The 21,437-nt window shown below is 36.1% G+C and overlaps 1 protein-coding gene and 1 pseudogene across 4 annotated transcripts; one reads left to right on the top strand and one right to left on the bottom strand.

The window, feature by feature from the left end:
* The first annotated feature begins 2,296 nt into the window (after positions 1-2,296).
* LOC121768254 lies at positions 2,297-6,008 on the top strand (annotated as a pseudogene).
* A 102-nt stretch (positions 6,009-6,110) lies between these two features.
* On the bottom strand, positions 6,111-8,302 carry LOC121768253 (F-box protein FBW2-like). 4 transcript variants are annotated; one of them, XM_042164687.1, is made up of 4 exons: positions 8,156-8,302; positions 7,314-7,342; positions 7,016-7,226; positions 6,111-6,943 (listed from the first exon to the last, which is right to left on the bottom strand). In XM_042164687.1, the coding sequence occupies exons 2-4, from the start codon at positions 7,321-7,323 to the stop codon at positions 6,277-6,279; spliced, it is 888 nt and encodes a 295-aa protein (XP_042020621.1). In that variant the 5' UTR covers positions 7,324-7,342; positions 8,156-8,302; the 3' UTR covers positions 6,111-6,276. The 4 variants fall into 4 exon arrangements, with proteins under 4 accessions (XP_042020621.1, XP_042020622.1, XP_042020620.1 ...); XM_042164688.1 differs by lacking the exon at positions 8,156-8,302 and adding an exon at positions 7,952-8,138; XM_042164686.1 differs by having other exon boundaries at positions 7,016-7,342.
* Positions 8,303-21,437: the final 13,135 nt, after the last annotated feature.

The raw sequence follows: 21,437 nt of genomic DNA, 5'->3' as shown, positions 1-21,437 counted from the left end.
TCCAGCAAACGGTTGAGGTCGTTATCCCTATCCGACGCCGGCGAGGATGAGGTGGCTAGCCAGCTTGCCGGAGCTAACTTGGGTAGCCCCGACGCTGGCCCGAGCAGTTCCCAACGCCGGCCGCAAGTAATGAAGAAGGCGACGGCCAACCGCAGTTGCGCCGCGACTCCATCCGCCCCCGCTCCCGCTCCCTTTATGCCACCTCAACCCCCACCAACTCGTTGTGGACCCTTTTGGCTCAATTTAATTTGGCCGATAGGTCTCGGATGACTCTCGAGCAACTTGATTCACATTTGGCAATGATACGGGGTTTCCGAAAAATATTGGGGATAGGACCAGAGGACTAGTCTTCCACCAGAGTATTTTTTAGCCTTTAATTTGTAGGATTTTAATTATGTAATTTTTATTTTTTAGGATTTTAATTTTGTAATTTTTATTTGTTAGGATTTAATTATGTAATTTTTATATTTTAATGTATTTTTATGTTGTAGAAATGTTTTTAGTAATTGAAGTATTTAAATTAAATAATGGAATGGTGGGACCCTTGAGCATGTCCTTGCGGAAGAGCATGGATATGGGTGTTGTGCTCTTGGAAAAGGGCAGGGAGTAAAAAATTAATAAAAGTGGGTCTAAACTCACATTCATACTCTTTGGTAAAAGCATGAATATGGATGCTCTAAGCATTCTTAAAAAAATATCTAGGAGATAGAGTATGAGAGGATACCCGAATAAGAAATGACCTAAGTAACTAAGAAGTGATGACAAGTTCAATGCAAGTATATACTTGTGAATCCAAAATAGCTTTTCATGGCCAAAACAAACATTAACATTAGTAATGCTCAAGCCGATTGTAGACATTAGTAACTTTCAAGCCGATTGAAAGACCCAAGATACTATTCAAATTACAATATTATTTCTCTAGAATTAAAAAAATTGATTTGAGCTTATAAAGCTCCAATCAATATAGGGATTATTGGAAACGCCAAAGACTTTAGGAATTTTCGAAAAATGATATTTCTAAAAATATGAAAAAGGAGCGAATGAAAAAGGAAGGAGAGTTGAGGTGGTTGACACTGCGAGAAATTTCGGAATATGGGTTTAAATTCGCTGACCTTTCGAGATAAGGGATTCAATTCGATTACCTTTCGAAATATGAGTCCGAGACATGCGAATTTTTCGGAATAAGGGTTTTACACATTTTTATATTTATTCTCTTCATTTTTCTTATTATTTCCCTTCCAATAATTATAGATTTACTAAACTATCCTTTAACCCATCTCTCAAAAATTTCAGTTTACCTCCCTCCAAACGATTTGCGCTCCAATCTTAAAAGTCAATCTTCTCGCTCCAATCTTAAAAGTCAATCTTCTCTCTCAAATTCTCACGTCCGCTGATACAAAAATAAGGAATGAATGATTCTTAAAATGCCCATAACAATATATATAAAAGTTCAGAATTGTAGAAAAAAATGAACTAATTTCATCCTATTAATTCTATTAATCATGCGCTTCAAATTTGATATTAAACCTCTTAACTTCTCCTACTTCTCATTGGAAAATTGCAGATCATTCTTCCTAATTGGTTTTGCTGCCTCTGTTTTATTATAATTACACAAACAGATCAATTACAAGAACTAATAAAATTACACGAACAGATCAAATACATCAAAATTAGAAAATGAAAAAAAGACTTCAAATACAAAACCGCATAATTTGATAAACTTGTTTATGAGATAATCAGGGAACTGAAAGTTAGTAAGGAAGAAGAGAACTCGACAGTGAGATACGAGAAGAGAAATCGACAGAGATGAGATAAAAAGAAGTTAATTAAGCAAAAATATGAAAGAAAAAAAAATACCAGATGAGATTTGGAGGGAAGAAATCGGCAGAATAAAAAAAGAAGTGAATTAAGCAAAAATATGAAAGAAAAAAAATCACCAGATGAGATTTGGAGGGAAGAAATCGGCAGATTTGGAGGCGGAGGCGAGGCGGCGTGAACGTGAGAATTTGAGAGAGAAGATTGACTTTTAGAGCGCAAATCGTTTGTAGGGAGGTAAAATGAAATTTTTGAGAGATTGGTTAAAGGATAGTTTAGTAAATCTATAATTATTAGAAGGGAAATAATAAGAAAAATGAAGAAAATAAATATAAAAAGGTGTAAAACCCTTATTCCGAAAAATTCGCATGTCTCGGACCCATATTTCGAAAGGTAAGCGAATTGAATCCCTTATCTCGAAAGGTCAGCGAATTTAAACCCATATTCCGAAAATTTCTCGTTCACTTGACACTAACAGTCGTGCAGAGTGTAAAATGGAAGGGTAGGAGAAGCTGGAAAAACTTCGGTTGAATATTCATTTGCTTCATTCTGTTGGAGTTTCTGATGCCAATCCCGACGCCGAACGGTTCCTCGCCGATTTCACCTCTTTTTTTCCTAATCCAATTCCACAATTTCATTCTCAGATGCTATTCAATTTCTTAATTTTGTCTTTTCAATTGCTTACAGCATGTTTCGATTTCGATTTTCTCGTAATTGTTTCCATCTGTCATTTGATTTCCTATTGCGCTGAAGATGCAACACAGTGGTCAGCTTGAGCTCTCATTGAAGTGCCAATTGATTTCTAAACACATTTCAAAGGTTTGTACATTGTTTATTCACTTTGCTTTCTGTTTCTTTAACTCTATTATGCTAGAATGCATCTCATCTCTCTCTCTCCAGATAACGGATTTACTCGTCCCTGATGCAATGCAACGCTATAAAAAAGGTACGTGTAGAACATTTGTTGCTGTCTAATATGTGATGCTGAGGTTTGATTATGTAACATGTATCAGAACATAAGTTGTACAGTATAAATAGTTATTCTGAGCCTGAGGTTTTGCAGATCTTCATTGTGATGATGATAAAAGAAATATGGATCCTGTGCCGAGCCTCCCTTATGATGTTCCTGTAATTGGGGTAGATGCAATCATACGTTCTAATTCAACTCTTGAGGATTTTGTAAGAATTCTTCTGCTTCACTGAAATTATTATGGAAGCCATTTTTATATATCAAGCTGTTTGGTGTTTTATTTCGGCCAGGCACTTAAAAGCTGATATTGCACAAGATTTCTGTTTCAACTTTTATATGAATCTTATCATCAGTAATGCCGATATATTTCTGATTGAAATCCACAGTGCCGATCATATTTTGTGTTTCACAAAATGGACGCAAACCAGCCGCAATCAATTTTCAAGAATCTACCTATGCTTTCGTTCACAGAAAGTTATATTTATCAGGTAAGTTGTATTGAAGATTATAACTTTTGTAGCTTTAAATCTATCGAAAAGTAAATGGTTTCATAATGCTTTTACATGTACTATTTCATTGCTAGTTATTATTCAACTCGTTCTTTTTGTTAAATTGCATACTTGGCTTAGATGAATAATTTAACTATGCAAATCTTAATTCATTCCTTTGCTCTTATTTCACTTGTTTCTTGTCTAGTTGGACGACTTAAATGAGAAACTCGTGCAGATCCCAATGGGTGAAGATCCAACTCCTACAGGCTTTGAGGTGATAAGAAATCCTTTCCAAGATTAATTTCACTTTAAAATTAATATCTATTTGACTGTTTTAATTTTGACTGAAGTTCAGGACGATGAGCCAAACCTTTGTGCAAATTCTGTTCATGCGTTCAAAAAGAATCCATTTCAACCACTCTTTAGTGTACTAGAACGCTATGGGCTTCTGACAGAAAGGTTCAGCATTTCCATTGGCACTTAAGTTCATGATATTTTCATTTCTCCTTCTCTATAACAGGAAATGTGTTACTTTTATATTCAATATACATAAGGATTCAAGAAGAGTTGAGATATGGTGAAGAATATTGGCATCTAGAAAGAAAGCTTTGCTGTGCAGTGGCAAGAAACAAGGAGGTATACTAATACTATCATTGAGAATTCGAATGGTTTCTTACGTAACACACTTGAAGCACTAATGATTCTTATGACCGTCACTCGCCATGCTTTTGTTGCTTATTGGAGAAAAATGTGGTCCACCTCACTATTACTATATCTAACAAGTTGAGAAAACAATAATGGCTTAACTTTCGTTTATCAATATGAGATCATTGTCTGACATTGGTTTTTCTGATATGCGTACGTACTTACAGATATCAATTGAGGATGTAACGAGGGCCATTCACCTGAATCCTTCGATTATCGGGTGCTGAACCTTCTGTTATATCAACTAAGAGGAGAAAAGGTATCCTCTTAGATGCCGTCAAACATTTCTTTGGTATATTTTGTTATCATTTTTTTTTTTGTAGGAATGTCTTTTCAGTTGGCTTTACGCATGGGTCTCATTTTGATTTTCGATATTCCATCATGAATCAAAGTGATGCAAAGCAAGCTATAGGAGCCTAGACCTCTGTTACCAGATTGTTAAGGAGCTATCGAACAATCGTATTCTTTGCTCTGTATTTATCACTGAGTGATTCTTTATTTGTCTGATGTATTGAAGAAATACATTCTCTCTGATTAGAAAGAAAATGAGTTCTCTAGGTGCGATATAGTTTACTGATATAATTTCTTCAAAGCTGTTTTGAAGGTAAACGAACTACATATGGAATTTCTCTCAATCTCAGATTTGCTTGTTGAAGTATGTGATGATCTGTAAGTGATATCTCTTTGTAACTGCTTATGTTTTGTCCGTCTCTCGGTGGGAGAAAGGGCATGTTCCATAGGATTGATTCATGAGAGTTTTTCCATTTCTTGTGCATGTTGGAACAATTAAACTTCATCATGAGTATCAAATGTTGCAACAGGTTTGATTATGAGGTCATTCTCTTTTAGCCGTTATTTACTTTTGCTAGGTGGGCATTTGTTTGGAAATAAGTTTCCACAGTTTGTATTCCCCTACTACTTATATACACTATCATTTTCTATTTTTTGTATTTGGTAGGACGACGTTGCAGAGAATAGTTTCAACATTTTGCGCATGTTTGTAAACTGTTACGGGGCTTCTGCAGCACCAATCATGCTGGTTAGTGGATATTGACATTTCTTCGACTGAGAGCCTTCTTTACTAAGTTTTTTTGTGCTGGTGCAGGAAAAATTCATATCTGAAGCAGAAGAAAAGTATGATCGGTTATTTAAAGCATTAGATGAAGAACTGTCAGTGAAGTACCGTGAAAGATGTGAAGAAGCTACAAGAGAAGGTTAGGTCAAGAGTCAGAGATACATATATACTCTTCATCCCACAAAATAGTGCACACCGTGGTCTAACACAAGTTACAATGAAAGTTAGGTAGTGTATTTTGTGAGCTGAGAAAGAGCCTCACTTTGTTGTTTTTTTTATGTTAGTTAATATATAGATAATGGTGGGTCATGTTTGGGACGTAGCTAGAATTTTACTTGAGGAGGGGCAAAATTATAGTATGTAGGAAGATTTTATGTGTATGAGAGGGGGCATTTAGTGTAGTTTATAGATATAATTGAAACTTTATGAAGAGCATATAAATATGCAATGGTGAAGAAGGGATGAGGGGGTCATTTGCCCCTGGTGGGCATAGGCTGGCTCCTCCCTTAAAAATTGAAGGTTAAGTATAAAGAAAAGTTGTCCAAAAAATTGAAAGTAAAGAAGTGTGCATTATTTTGTGTGACATTTCAAAATGAAAATGGCACATTCCACCAGTTATAGAAAATGAAGCAGAATACCGGAGACGGGTCGTTTCATCTAAAGCTCCATGAATGGCGGATTCGATTTTCCTAAATGGTGCTAACAGGTTCCTTTGATCTCTCTGCATTCGAAGTTTGTTAGCCACAGCAGACATTTATCTTTGCTAGTGACGCTGTGGAAGACGAAGATGATGTTGAAAGATTTGGCCTCTCATTTTTTGTTGGTTATTCGAATATGTTGGATTTCACATACTTTTGGTGTCAAAATATATTGGCTTTCAGACTCTGTTTGAAAAAGAATTTGGAAGCATGGTTTTCCCAAATTTTGGTATTTGCTTATTTGTTCTTATTAATTGTTCATTTTATATATTAGTGGAGTGTAATTTATTATTATATGCATTGAATTTGCCTATAATACCATTTTGTGCAAGTCAATCATATTATATGGAGTACCATTTTCCAAATGATTCATGCTTTAGGCATTAGAAACTTGCACTTACCAATTACCATCCATTCATACACACCCAAATTCATCACACATTTATAACCTCACTTGTATTATCACAACCCCACTCACACACACACCCCAAACACCTTCATCACATTCACATCCATACTCACTCAAGGAGACTGCGGCCAATCGTAGCCTGCGTCCACCGCGTGCACATCGTCGTAGAACCACATCTCCACATCGTCCATCGGGTTCTCGTCCCCCCACAGGTCATCAAGCATGTCACCATACTCCTCGTCATCGTCATCAATGTCGTCATCGCCGGCGACAAAGTCCCACGCCAGGTACCCGGACGAGCCAGAGTAGTCCGAGCAGTTGTCCCATCCGTTCATGTCGTAGCAGTCTACCACGAGGGGCCCGACCACCTTCAACTTGGGGAACATCTTCACAAACTTCTCGTCCAGCTTCACGTTCCAGCACCCGCGCACGTCCAGCAGCTCGAGGTGCTTGCAGTTGCTGAGAATTTCGACGATACTGGCCGTGTCCACGAGCAAGTATGCAATCTCGAGATTCTTGAGCTTGGGCATCGTGGAAGCAATAGCCAGGGCCTCATCGTCTTGGGAGAGCTTCTCGATCACCTCCAACGGGTGCATTATCCGCTTCAAGCTGCTCAGAGACTTGCAGTTCTTCCCTAATGCCTCAAGACCTTCAGCTCCAACACTAATGCAGTAGCTCAAATCCACAAATGTGAGGCCACACATCATTGCAGCAGCCTTCCCCACTACTGCGTCGTGTATTTCGCTTCTCGGCAGTCTCAAACTTCGCAGAGATTGACCACTTGCAACCAAAATCGCACAAATTAAGCAATGAAGAGTCGAAAAACTAAACGAAATACACTTAAAAACTCACTGATCTGCTATGAACAAAAGGGATTTGTCCAAGGAGAGGCCAGAGACAGTGAGCTTTCGGAGAGAGCCACAGCTTCTTGCTATCAGCAATCGGAGCATTCTATCCACGACCTCCAGCTTCCGGTTTCGACTCCATTCCTCAATGTCGATCTCTTGCCAGCAGTAAGGCCCCGTGGCTGCTCGTCCCCACGATTTGCAAACTCTTGGAACAACTGTTAGAACCTCACACAGTGAGAGATTCTTGAATATTAGGCCTAGTGCATCAGGTAGTAATTCATCCCATTTTCTTGAATCCTCACCTTTCTCCATCTATATATAGATTCTTTTCCTGTGATTTGGGGGATAAAATATAAGAAAGGTTGTACCAAAAAACTAATACTACAACAGAAGACCCCATTTTTTTTTTAATTTGGTCTCCATTTTGTCTTGGGTTTTAGAATCAAGACACCATTTTTGTATTGTGTTTTAAAATCAAGACACCATTTTTGTATTGTGTTTTAAAATCAAGCTATAAGCTGGTTGTGAATTGCAGGACTTGGAAGTTTCCTTCAACCAAGAAACCCAACTCAAATAAGGTGTAAAATAGTTATATTTGGATCCAATTAAAGACTCAGAAGCCTAAATTTCTTTCACCCTTCAAGAATCAAATCAATTCACTCTGGACTACTCTCCCCAACACTAAATTTCAGAAAATTAAGCATCACAAATGAATTGAGGGGACACTTCTTGGCTCAAAGAAACAAACTTTTACTTCATGGCAAAATCACAACACAAAAAAGCACAGGAATTCAAGAGCCCACATCTTCATACATCTAAAATTTCCCCAAAAAAATTCATCTTGAACAGTCATAGCCATATAGAAAAAAAAATAGACAGCTAGAATCCACAAACCATGGCAACCTTATCACACACAAAAATAAGAGCAAAGATGTAATACCAAGAAGACCACCCAAGATTTGGGGGAGAGAGAGAAATGTTGGTCATGAGAAGAGAAGAAACTTGTAAGAGCAAAAAAAGAAGGCGACAGATGGAAATGCAGTGATAAAAATGTGATGTTTACACTTTAGAAAGTGTCTCATCTCCCAAAAGAAAAAGAGGAAAGGAAAAAGAGGAGAGGGAAAAGGAGGTGCAAAAAAATTACCAAAGCTTTTTGTAGTAGTCTTGGATCTGTAAACACACAGCGGCTATCCGCCTGAAATGAAGGGACCTAAATAAAGAGAGCTTGTTGAGACAGTGAGAGAGAAAGTATGTGCGGAAAAAAGTTACAAGAAGAGAACCACAAGCAATATCGTACTCTTGTATCTTTGTGTTGTGTATTTATTCATCTAAATATACATCAAGATTCTTCCATTTTTTCTACCAAAAGTGTTCAGTCAAATAGTAGGAGTACTATTTTCGAGCGGCGGCAACTTTTCTTCATATATAATCTTCTTAAAATTTTCTTGATTATAAATTTAGTCTCTTTATTTTAATTATTTTTCTCATAAAAAAGAAAATACTTTATTAGGTTGGGACGTGTCCTAAAAAGGAATACGTTTCACCTAAATTGTGACAAATAAAGTACTCCCTCCGTCCCATGCTACTCGCACTTTTCATTTTATGCCGTAAATTTGGGATTGATTTTTTTGTGTAATTAAAAAAGAATTTTAGGTGTAATGAGACATCACTTAATAAAAGAGCTCTTAACTTAAACTAACATATTAATTAAATGCATTAATTCTAACTTAAATTATAAATAGTGTAAGGACTTTGTGACGAGCCGAAAAGCAAACGTGCGAGTAGCATGGGACGGAGGGAGTAGTACTCTCTCCGTCCCACTAAAGATGACTCATTTTTCCTTTTGGTTTGTCCCGATCAAGATGAATCATTACTACAACTAGAAACACTTTATCTCTACTTTATTCACTCTATCTTACAATACTCTCTTTATTTAACACACAAAATAAAGTTGCATAAAAACTCGTGCCACCCACGGAAGGGGTCATCTTCATTGGGACGGAGAGAGTATTAAAATTTGTGTAGTCCCTAAAATTCATATTTTGAAGACAAAGAAAGGAGGAGTACTGTTTTGTAGGTATATCTATTAAACCAATTCTTTCAAAAAATGCATCAGTGAGTAATGCTCTATTTTAAATAAGGGTAAGTTGCCTCTAAAATCATGAACTTTTACAAAAGTTTGATTTTTTCCCCGTAAACTTTAAATGTTGCATAAAAAATCATGAACTTTACCGGGTTGTGCAAATTTACCATCTGACCCGACCCGATAGTTTTCCGGCATAAACTTATCATATGTGGTAGCCGGAAGCATGACTAGGCAGCCGGAACACAAAACGACGTCGTTTTGTGTTTGTTGAGAAAAAAAATTAAAAATTTGGAGATGAGAGGTAAGAGAGAGAGAAGGGACAGTCGGCGGAGATGAATTGGGGATGTGAATTGGAAGGGGGAGATGAATTGGGGCGGTCGGCGGTGGATGGTGATGATGGGGGCGGAGCAGCGAGAGGAACGGACGGAGGGCGACGGAGCGCCGCCGTGGAGGAGGGGGAAGAGAGAAAGAAGAGGGAGAAAGGAGGGAAAGAAAGAGAAGAAGGGGAGGAGCAGGTGGTGCGCCGAAGCGGCGGCAGACGGTCGCGCTGGAGGTGGCGGTGGTGGCGCTGGAGTGAGGAAGAAGATCTTTTTTTTTAAAATTAGGGTTAGGGTAAATGAAGTGGAAGAAGAGTGAGTGACTGGAATGAGAATAAACACACTTAGCATCCAAATCATCATCCATGTCAGCATAAATGCCAACATCATCACACTGCTTAGTCGAATTACCCGACTCGGGAAATCGGCACACGAGAGTAAAGTTCATGATTTTTTATGCAACATTTAAAGTTCACAGGAAAAACCAAACTTTTGTAAAAGTTCATGATTTTAGAGGCATAATTATTTAATGAATATAAGCCACGAAAATCTTGAAATTTGGGATGTGATTTGCATAACAAGATTGGACGTTGATGAAGGGGTTGGTAGCGGAGCGTGCGTTCTAACGGATCACATAAAACTGATCTATTTAGCAGATTACTTAGATAAACTCTATTCGCGTAATTATCACATGTATCATGCTCATAACTTGAATTTTAAACATGCTTTAGCACAAATAATTCCTAAAACATGCTTGCTACGGAGTTAGCCAATTTACCTCGTTGATTCACTTAAGAATCGAAGATGGCTTGCGTCTTCTCCACGTGAAGAACTTGAGAACTCGACCTCGGATCTTTTGACTAGTTTCCCAGACTGTAAACTGATATTTGTGTGGGAAAATCTCACCAGAATACTAGGACTTGAATAAAGAAGACATAATCCTACTCACGGAAGGAGAGCAAATTTCGTTTCTCTCTCTAGGATGAGGGGGGACGAAAATTGTGTATGTGCACAAGTATATCTTCTGTCTCCTTTATTATCCTATTTATATTAAGTCGCATATTGAGCCCAGTCAGGGATCTAAGGAAGAATTTGGATATGGCCTCACCCAATTAGCTTTTTACTAATTAAATTAAACCCACAATTTAATACAAGCTTATATTAGAATATTACAAGCAGCCACTACATAAATAATATTGCACTGCCTTTCCAAATCCGAAATTACAAGTATTTTGGGTTTCCTTTTTATGTGTGTAATTTATTTCCCGTGCTTAAGATAGAAACATTCATTAATTAATCAACGTCTGCTATGGACTTAATTAATTAACATATTTTAATCTTCAAGAGTGGACTTAGCAAGAAACTCTTATTTATTATTCACAGAGTAATCAAACTCCAACTAGCTAGGTTCCGAATAATAAAACCTTGTTTCGAGCTCCTCTTGTGGATGTTATCAAACAAGACTCACCTCGCGCACGATTCAACATAATAGCAATCCTAGCATCGCTAGATATTGATCGCCACTACCCAATATACCAGGATCGTTGGGTGACGAAAAACCCGCACCTATTGGTAAGTCAAAGTAGTAGATAGTCAATATCGTATGCTCAATGCTAACGTACATTGATTAAGAAATTAATTGTCAAGACCTCGTCTTTCAGTAGATAGCATAAAGACTCGTCTTGCTGTTTAGATCCAATTCAGTGCTATACCACACCAACGTCATCTTATTTCAATAAGGCTTAGAAATAATCGGACTGACATTGCAACCTTTCACGATAGGTAGTCTAGGCCTATCTAGGTTGTGAAATTCTTATTTTTCTTTGTTCAGAACTGACCGTGTTACCTTAAATTGGACGACGCCCACAACCGGTCTACTAAAACAAAGACTTAGACTTTGTTACGGTTTCTTATATATTTAAATATGCAATAAACATCCATTAAATGTAAAACATAACAACATTATGACAAAAATAATTTGTTGCATTCATTGGAAAATAATAATTAGAGTTTTACAGTATTCAATCACTCGAAAAGTGATTTCTAGTATATAAACCCTAACAGTTGAAACCCAATTCAATTGATTCTACTAATATATATGGGGTTGGCTAAATATACCGAAATACCGCACTTATCGTATCGAAAAAATACCGGAAATACCGAATTTGCGGTATACTGCAAGTTGCGGTACGGTATGATACCTTATCGATAGATTGTGGTACGGTAAAGGTATAAATTTTCCTATACCGCGGTATACCGCAATATACCACATTTACGATATTTGCCAAAAATTCGATATGTATATTGTATATAAAATTTATATAAAAAATAGTTAATATGTTAAAATCTCTAACCTTACTTCCATACTTTAGTTCAGCCGCCCCCAACCCCAAACACACTCACGCAGAGATGCAAATCAAGTCCACTGTATAGATTTGATTGTGGTATAGTTTTAATCTTTTGGACATTATTTAAATTGGTGAAATTTTATTTTAAATATTTGGCTATAATAGAATTTTTTTGGTATGAAACACAGGTATAACATTATGCCATACCTTATTTTGGTATACTGTACTCGGTATGTCATACCTTATTTTGATATAACGTAAAAGTACAGTATGCCGCATAGACGGTATGGTAACGGTATCAGAAATAATCATACCGAATTTCAGTATACCGCAATTTGCGGTACGGTATGTGGTATGACATTCTCGGTGTGGTATACCGTACCATGACACCCCTAAATATATACTAGTATTCTCTTGTTCCTAAAAATAAAAACTACTATTTCCCTTTTTAGTTTATTTCTAAAAAATACTATAAATTTTTTTAATTTTAGAAACTCAATTACACACTAATAACATGGACTCTACTCTATCTTTGCTATTCTTTCATTGCCTTTTTTCTTATTTTATTATACTGTCTAACCATATATTCATACTTTTTTAAAGAATAAATAAATATCTCCCTCCGTTCTATAGACATAAGTCATTTGAGATTGATACAGGTTTTAATATATAGAGAATGAAAAAAATTAGTTGAAATTATGGGGTCCATAAATGATAAAGTAAAAGTAAAGGAAAAAAGATTGTCATAAGCAGATATGAACTATTTCGGACAAAAAGAAAAATATGACCTATTTCTATGAGACGGGGTAATGCATGTAAGAAATTGAAATAATTTTATGTATGCGCGTAAATTTCAAAATAAACTTTAGAAGATTCTTAGTTGAAAAAAAAGACATAAAAAGTGGGCCCATTGGGAAAATAATGTAGCCCAGCAGATCAAAAGTCACCACCAAGACTCACATTTCACATCATTAGTGAAAATTTGACAACCTTTTTTACCCTCACTTTTTAAATGCGCCTAGTGACACTTAAAAGAAATAAATTTTCAAATGAACAATAATTATTGAATGAATCAAGTATTCATTTTCAGCTACATTTTCATACTAGTGAGATAGTAGTACGTCATAAGTACTTTTTTTTATCTTAGTTTATGGCTTAGCAACGCTCTCAAACGTGCTTCAACTAGTAATTTGTACCCATCATATTATAATTTAAACTATTTAATTACTTTTAGATATAACAAAATATTAAAGACAACATGGTTACATCCCTTCCCATAATAATTGTCACTTTTGGTGTTGGCACAGACTTTAAGAAATGTAAAGAAAAGTTAGTTGAAAAAGTTAGTAGAATGTGAGACCCATTTTTTATATTGGTTTTATAATCAAATGTGAGTAAAGTGAGTTAGTGGAATGTAGGACCTATTTATTATTTATGTTAAAAATGAAGTGTGACAATTATTGTGGGACAGACCAAAATAGAAAATAGTGACAATTATTGTGGGATGGAGGAAGTAGTGTGTAAAACAGATATACTCCTACAATAATAAATTATCATGAAAATGAGAGTGTGAAAATAATTTGTATTTAAGTGTTTCACACTGTGTTTCTTTGTGTAATAAGCAATTTTCCTAAAAATGTGAGAGTGAAAATAATAAATTAGGTCGAAGAGTTTGGTGAAAATAATAAGGGTAAATTGCGTCTAAAATCATGAACATTTACAAAAGTTTGGTTTTTCCCGTGAACTTTAAATATTGCATAAAAAATCATGAACTTTACTCTCGTGTACCGATTTCCCGAGTCGGGTATTCCGGCTAAGCAGTGTGATGATGTTGGCATTTATGCTGACATGGACAATGATTTGGATGTTGAATGTGTTTATTCTCATTCCAGTCAGTCACTCTTCTTCCACTTCATTTACCCTAATCCTAATTAAAAAAAAAAGATCTCCTTCCTCACTCTAGCGCCACCACCGCCACCTCCAGCTCCACCGCCGGCCGCCGCTCCGGCGCACCACCTGCTCCTCCCCTTCTCCCTCTTTCTTTCCCTCCTTTCTCCCTCTTCTTTCTCTCTCCCCCCTCCTCTACCTCTCCCACTCTCCACCGCCGCCGCCGCCGCTGCCGCTGTGGGAGCGGCGGCGCTCCGTCGCCCTCCGTCAGTTCCTCTCGCTGCTACGCCCCAATTCATCTCCCCCTTCCAATTCACATCCCCAATTCATCTCCGCCGACTGTCCTTTCTCTCTCTCTTTACCTCTCATCTCCAAATTTTTTTATTTTTTTCTCAACAAACACAAAACGATGTCGTTTTGTGTTCCGGCTGCCTAGTCATGCTTCCGGCTGCCACATAGGATAAGTTTATGCCCGAAAACTATCGGGTCGGGTCAGATGGTAAATTTGCACAACCCAGTAAAGTTCATGATTTTTTATGCAACATTTAAAATTTACGGGAAAAACTAAACTTTTGTGAAAGTTCGTGATTTTAGAGACAATTTACCCAAATAATCATTGTCGCCAAGGGGAGTTTGAATTTTGCACACAATATCATTTGAATTCTCTGGTGAAAGATCAAAAGATAAGACTCACGTTATCTAAAAAAAATACTCCATTTTATAGGTAAAAACAATGTTTGAGTCGATGAGAGTACTCAATATCCATTTATCAGTGTACTACCTCCATTTCACTTTAGAATATGTAGTTAATGGCATCCGCAGTGGTGCGGATGTCCCGGCGGAATTCTCCGCGGAATTTCCAAAAACACCTCCTGCCACGTCATAAGGACTTCCCACTGCTCTGCCACGTCATACGGAATTCCTACTGCACAGTGGTGGAATTCCCTGCAAAATTCCCGACGGAATTCCCACAACAAACAAAATTCACAAATTAACAAATTAAACACTTTACGAAATTAAACAATGTAATGAATTAAAAAGTTCGACACGAATACGGAGAAAATTCAACCACTTTAATTTAAAAAAACATACTTGATTGAAAAAACATTTAATGCAACACACGAGAATTCCGTGACAGTCCACGCAATGGCGGACGTCAGGACGGAATTCCGCTAAACTCCGCGGACCTACGACGTCCTCCTCGGAATTCCGTATCCTCGTCCGGTATGCACAATGGCGGACGTCCGCCACTGAATTCCGGCACATCCGTGGAAATTCCGCGTTGACGTCCGCCATTGCGGATGCTCTAAGGTGTTTGTTATGAACGCGAAATTTAGATAATGAGTGTTTAATAATTAAGTGAAAATAAAATAAAATACTATGAAAATAAAATAAAATAAAATAAAATAAAATAAATGAAGTATAACGAGAATAAATTAAATAAGTAAAATGAGAGTAAAATAGTATAAAATAAACAAGATTAAATTATCATTAAGAGAAATAATTTGTACATTTGAAAATAAATACTCCATCTATTCGCTAATAAACATACATACTGTACTACATTTTTGCTATTTGGGACTTCTACCAATAAAAAATACATTCATTTTTTTCACTTTAGTAATTAGCCTTAACACTCCCACAAATTCATTACACCTATATTGTAATACTCCCTCCATCCCATAGTAGTGAAGTTAATTTGCTATTTTGATACATTTATAGTAGTGGAGTCATTTCTTTTTTTAATAAAAGTCAACACATTTCTTCTCACCTACTTTAATATCTCTTACTTTATTCACTCTTCATCTCTCTACTTTTTTTCATTTCTTACTTTATTCTTTATTTACTTAATTCACTTAACACAAGTTTTTTTAATCTCCGTACGCCGAAAAAAAATGCATCAACTACTATAAAATGAAGGGAGTATAAAATTAATATATAAAAATATAAATTATGTTCCGGTAACTTTTTAATTAATATATAAATATTATTTTTTCTTCTTATTCACACATAATCAAAACGTGTCTTATACAGAATTGTGATAAATGGACAAATGCCTATTTGGGTTTGGAAATATCAAATCAATCTTTATTACCCCATATATTTAAACAAGACATGTAGTAGCCAGGAAGCTAACACAAGCTGACACGATTTTACGCAAGATTGACGTGAAGTAACGGAGCTTTATTTCGGAGCTTTATTTCCGTTAGAATGTCCCCCGTAAGACGGACGTCCCCAATATCGCCATTTTTTCGTCCACAGCCCCAGTTTTTTTATCCGCACCAAAAAAAGGTTTCCGCCATTATAGGCGGACACTTCCAATAGCCCCGAAATTTTATAATCAATTTTTCATTTTAATTTTTTTCCTTTAGTTTTAAAATCATCGGAATTTAAATAATTATAAAACGAGGTAATTGAGACCGAATATTCGTTGTATTGGAAACAGTAAAATTATACAACGAACATTTAAAACAAAATACAAATAAAAACGCTGCCACCGACTAATCAGTGGCGGAGTCGGATTCCTCCTCTTCTTCTCCGTCTCCCTCGCTGCCGCCGGCCGCCCCTGCCCCAGGACCCTCATCAGCCAAGCGTAGACGGCGCTTGATCCGATTTATGAGTTTCAAGTATATATCCTTGATGAACGGGTCGGTTGCGGCCTCGTATTTGCTGCAGACTTCATGCAGTTGTTGCATCAACTGCATATTTAGGTTCTCCCTTAAGACCTCGCTAGAAACAGGGACCCTGTGCAGCTGTATAAGGGCGGGCTGGGGGGTGCGCGATCCAGACGCGGCCGACGATCGGCGGGAGGAAATTCCAGCCTCTCTAGCGCGTCGGATAGATGCATGTTGTCCCGGAGGGCATGCGCCCCTAGAATGTGGAGCGGAGGGCTCTTCTGCTTGCTCGTTTTTCAGGTCGAATGATTGCGAGCCGATGCCGCTGCTGTAGTGACAAACACAAATTTTGCATGTTTTTAAGGACTAAATTTGACTTGTTTTAAATGTCAATCATGCAAATTATGTTCTTAAATTGCATATGTTATACATTTTGTATTTTTGACGTGTTTGTTGATAAATGATAGAAAAAGATAGAAAAAATATAAAAAAAGGCCAAAGTACAGCAGCCTCTATTCGAGCCCATTCTTCCAGCGATTTTGTAGTCCAGTCAGTGATTACTACATGTCATTCTCTTCCTCTTCGATAGAGCTTCGCGTGGATATCTTGCATTTCTCAATCGGAGTTCTGTGGAGAAAGTTATGACAATTCTACGAACGTTGCGCAGTGTAGTCAAAGCTGACGGGAATTTATGCGGAAATTCACGGAAGAAAAGAAATTATTATATTGTGAAGCCAAATCTCTCCTATTTCTTGTAGGGCACGAAATTTATCAAAAATAAACATTTTTCCAGCCTATAAATACCTCTGAACCTAATTCATAATCTTTACCTCAGAGCCTTCAATCCTTCTCTCTCTACACTTCTTCCATTCCATATTCCACCCTTAAATTCATCCACCTTCCATTGGAGCGGAGTTCTGCAGATCCAAACAAGAGAAGACCGAAGATTGAAGATTCAACCTTGGGTTTTATCAATTTCTTTCATGTCTCGTACTTTATTTGTAGTTTTTACTTGTCTATGAGTTAAACATCAATTGTGAAATTTTTGGTGAAGATATTCGATTGATTTTTCTTGTTACCTCTTGTAGTTATTTGATTTATCCTTGTGTTTTCTATATTCAATTGATTAGCTACCTCTTGAATACATGTTAGAGTTGATTAGAGTACTCGGGAAACGAGATAGTTGACTTGGAAAATGGATAATTCACACTTTAATTCAATAGAATTCGGGAGAGTTGAGGTTTCACGTGAGGTCATTGGTCTTAACGATCTTTTAGGAGTTAGATGTTAGAGATTTAAAGGGGACTTTGATTTTAACACCTAATCTACAGATTTCTCACCTCGGGAGAGGGTTTAATCCAGTTAAGTGACCGACTTAATAACTCTAGAGACCGTAATTCAAGAAAGTCGATTGTGTTTTGGATCCTAATATTCTACATTCCTATGCCTGCTTTGTATGATTGTTTATATGCTTTCTTTTTATTTGTTTATTTATTTTCCAGTCTAGTTTAATAAAATAATAATAAAAAAACATTCGTGTCTTTAAATAGTATATGACGCTTAGTATATGATAGTCAGTTGCAATCTTATTCCCTGTGTTCGATATCCCGCTACTGCCATTTAGCTATACTAGATCTACCATGTAAACTTGCAGGTATTTTTAGTGCTAATAAATAGTGCATCAAGTTTTTGGCGCCGTTGCCGGGGAATATTATTGCTTTAAGATGATATTGTAAAATGGTTGATAATACTAATTTAGAGTGTAATATTTTGTATAGTTTTATTTTAATTTTTTTTGTTTTATTTGTTTTGCAAGGAGCACGAAGCATAACAATGGATTACTCCAGTACAAGATAAAATTATCTGCTACAACACTTGATATGCTCCGTAGAGCGTGGGTGAGATATATACATTTGATTGCTCCCTTGTTTTTATTAGTTTTCTTCTTTAGTTTTCTCCTCCGTAGAGCTGATGTTTCTCCGCATAATTGAAGTTTAAAAGAAAATTTATAAAAAAAAAATCCTTTTTTAACTTTTCTTTCTCGTTGTTTTTTTTTCTTTCTTTCTTTTTGTTTTTTTGTTTTTTGTTTTTTTTTACTTTTTATTCTTTTACTTCTGATTATCTTTTTTTCCCTAAAAAAAAACTTTAAAAAAAAACCTCATTCCCCTCTTTATATTTTATTTTCTCCACACAATTCACACACTCATACTCCAAATTCACACCACTTAATCACATTTTTTTGATTCCACTCATTCTTATGCTCAACTGTCACCAACCAAGGTATGTTCTTCTTTTAATTTCTGAGCTTTGATTTTGAATTTTTTCCTTGAATGGCCTTGTTGTTGATTTATATATTGGAAGTTTGGGTTGGAGTTTGATGGAGGATGATGAATTTGTGAGTCTTGGATTTTTGGAATTAATTATTGTTGGGTGTGCTTGAGTATGTTGATCTTGTTGGATGAAAATTGAATATCACTTTGGTTTGATTGTTGATACACATAGTTCATGTTCATAGCATTGCGAGGCTATTTTATCTTGCATGAATTGTGTATATTTCTAGAGCTTAAATTTTTTTGCCTGATCTTAGTCTATTGTTGAAAATTTTTGCAATTAATTGGGGGATAGAGAAGATTACGGAGGATGAAAAATGATCATGTTAAGGTAGATAATTTGATTTGCATATTTTATGCCTTGATATGATTAAAGTTTAGGGGATTGCCACATGTTATGCATTGTAGTCTACAATAATTTTCTTCATTCTATGCTCACATTGCGATATTGTAGGTACATAAGGCATCCCAAAGAAAATCCCGAGAATGAGGGATATTTTATGAGCCTCAAAGAACGTCAAGCTAAAGACGTTAACCAATCTCTTGTTGGGAGGCAACCCAACATTGGTATCTTTTTTATTTAGTTTGATTTGTTTTCTTAGTTTACTCACATCTCCACCGACTTTTCAAACTTATTTTTAACGTAGTTTTGAATAAGTTTGGGGGGATGAAGTGGTGGACCGTGAGTTTAGTTGTTTTTGTTTGTTTTTATTTGTTTTTTAACTAAACCCGAGGTGAATCTTGTCATGAGCATAACATAGAAAATTTAGAAGTACTCATGTTTAGGAACATTAGACCGAGTTGCCTATGATAAAAATTTCGTTTATGTGTTGGTTGAGTTGACTTGATGCATTGATTTGAAGGTTTAGTGAAAAGTTGCATAAATAATGAATTGCTTGTTTGCCTTGAATCATGCTCATACCTTGTAAGACTTGAGCCATAAATTTATTTCTTGTGTGATTTATCTGCATTCATGTATTTGTTTCTAGAACTTGCCTAGTCTGCCTAAGTTTACATAGTGTTTAAATGATAAAAGATGACGTTAGGCCATCCTTCTTAGCTACTTTATATATCCAAATTTATGACCTTATTCAAAATATTTTTCCATAACTAGCCACTTTGAGCCTTTAAAGTTTTTTTCTTTAGAAGCTAAATAAAAGGGAATATTCATACACTCTTGGTGAATTTTAGTTTATATTTTGTGAAAAGAGCTGGAGAGATAAGGTAGAAAGAAAAGTAGTGTGCTTAGTTGTGAAAAGTGCGTAGACATCTGTGGTTTGAATGAGATAATTGGTTGTGCATAGAAAAAAAAAGGTGTACAAAAGAAAAAAAATCAAAGGAATTTGGGAAGTGAGAAGAAATTTAGACAAAGTCTAGAATTTACTGAGATTCGAATTGTTGGTGCGGTGCTATGTTTGATGTAGTAGAAATTGATCACTTTTGCTATGTTTGGGATTAGTCACTTTTTATCCATATTTCCTCACCTTACCAAAGAGCCTACATTATAACCGAAAATAAAGACCTTTCGGATTTTTTATTTTAATCACATAAGGTAGAGGAGGGATTAGACATCGAGCAAGCCTATGGTAAACTTTGCATGTTGCATGATCTGAGAGCATATATTCTTTACCTTATACACTTTGAGAGTTAGTGATAAACACACTTCTAAACACTTGTGAGCGCATGTACTTCAAGGTGATCAACGAGCTAGTAATGAAAATGCACTAATAAGCTTTGCATGATTTGATTTGTATTCTTGTCAAACTCTTTATTTCTTGTTACAATTTTTGAGGCAACTATGAAGTCTAGTTCTTAGCATCCGTGTTTCTATAGTAGTTTTTCTCTTGTTTTGTTTGAGGTGATCAACGAGCTAGTAATGAAAATGCACTAATAAGCTTTGCTTGATTTGATTTGTATTCTTGTCAAACTCTTTATTTCTTGTTACAATTTTTGAGGCAACTACGAAGTCTAGTTCTTAGCATCCGTGTTTCTTTAGTAGTTTTTCTCTTGTTTTGTTTAAGGACAAACAAATAATTAAGTTTGGGGAGTTGACAAACACAGATTTTGCATGTTTTTAAGGACTAGATTTGACTTGTTTTAAATGTCAATCATGCAAATTATGTTCTTAAATTGCATATGTTATACATTTGGTATTTTTGACGTGTTTGTTGATAAATGATAGAAAAAGATAGAAAAAATATGAAAAAAGGCCAAAGTGCAGCAGCCTCTGTTCGAGCCCATTCTGCCAGCGATTTTAAAGTCCAGTCAGTGCTTACTACATTCCATTATCTTCGTCTTCGAAAGAGCTTCGCGTGGATATCTTGCATGTCTCAATCGGAGTTCTGTGGAGAAAGTTATGACAATTCTACGAACGTTGCGCAGTGCAGTCAAAGCTGACGGAAATTTATGCGGAAATTCACAGAAGAAAAGAAATTATTATATTGTGAAGCCAAATCTCTCTTATTTCTTGTAGGGCAAGAAATTTATCAAAAATAAACCTTTTTCCATCCTATAAATACCTCTTAACCTAATTCATAATCATTATCTCAGAGCCTCCAATCTTTCTTTCTCTCTACAATTCTTCCATTCCATATTCCACCCTTAAATTCATCCACCTTCCATTGGAGCAGAGTTCTGTAGATCCAGGCAAGAGAAGACTGAAGATTGAAGATTCAACCTTGGGTTTTATCAATATCTTTCATGTCTCGTACTTTATTGTAGTTTTTACATGTCTATGAGTTAAACATCAATTGTGGAATTTTTGGTGAAGATATTCGATTGATTTTCCTTGTTAGCTCTTGTAGTTATTTGATTTATCCTTGCGCTTTCTAAATTCAATTGAT

Source organism: Salvia splendens, chromosome 15 (genome assembly GCF_004379255.2).
Source record: "Salvia splendens isolate huo1 chromosome 15, SspV2, whole genome shotgun sequence".
NCBI classification, from domain to species: Eukaryota; Viridiplantae; Streptophyta; class Magnoliopsida; order Lamiales; family Lamiaceae; genus Salvia; species Salvia splendens.
Note: the sequence above shows the minus strand (reverse complement) of the source record. Positions and strands in the feature narration are given on the sequence as shown.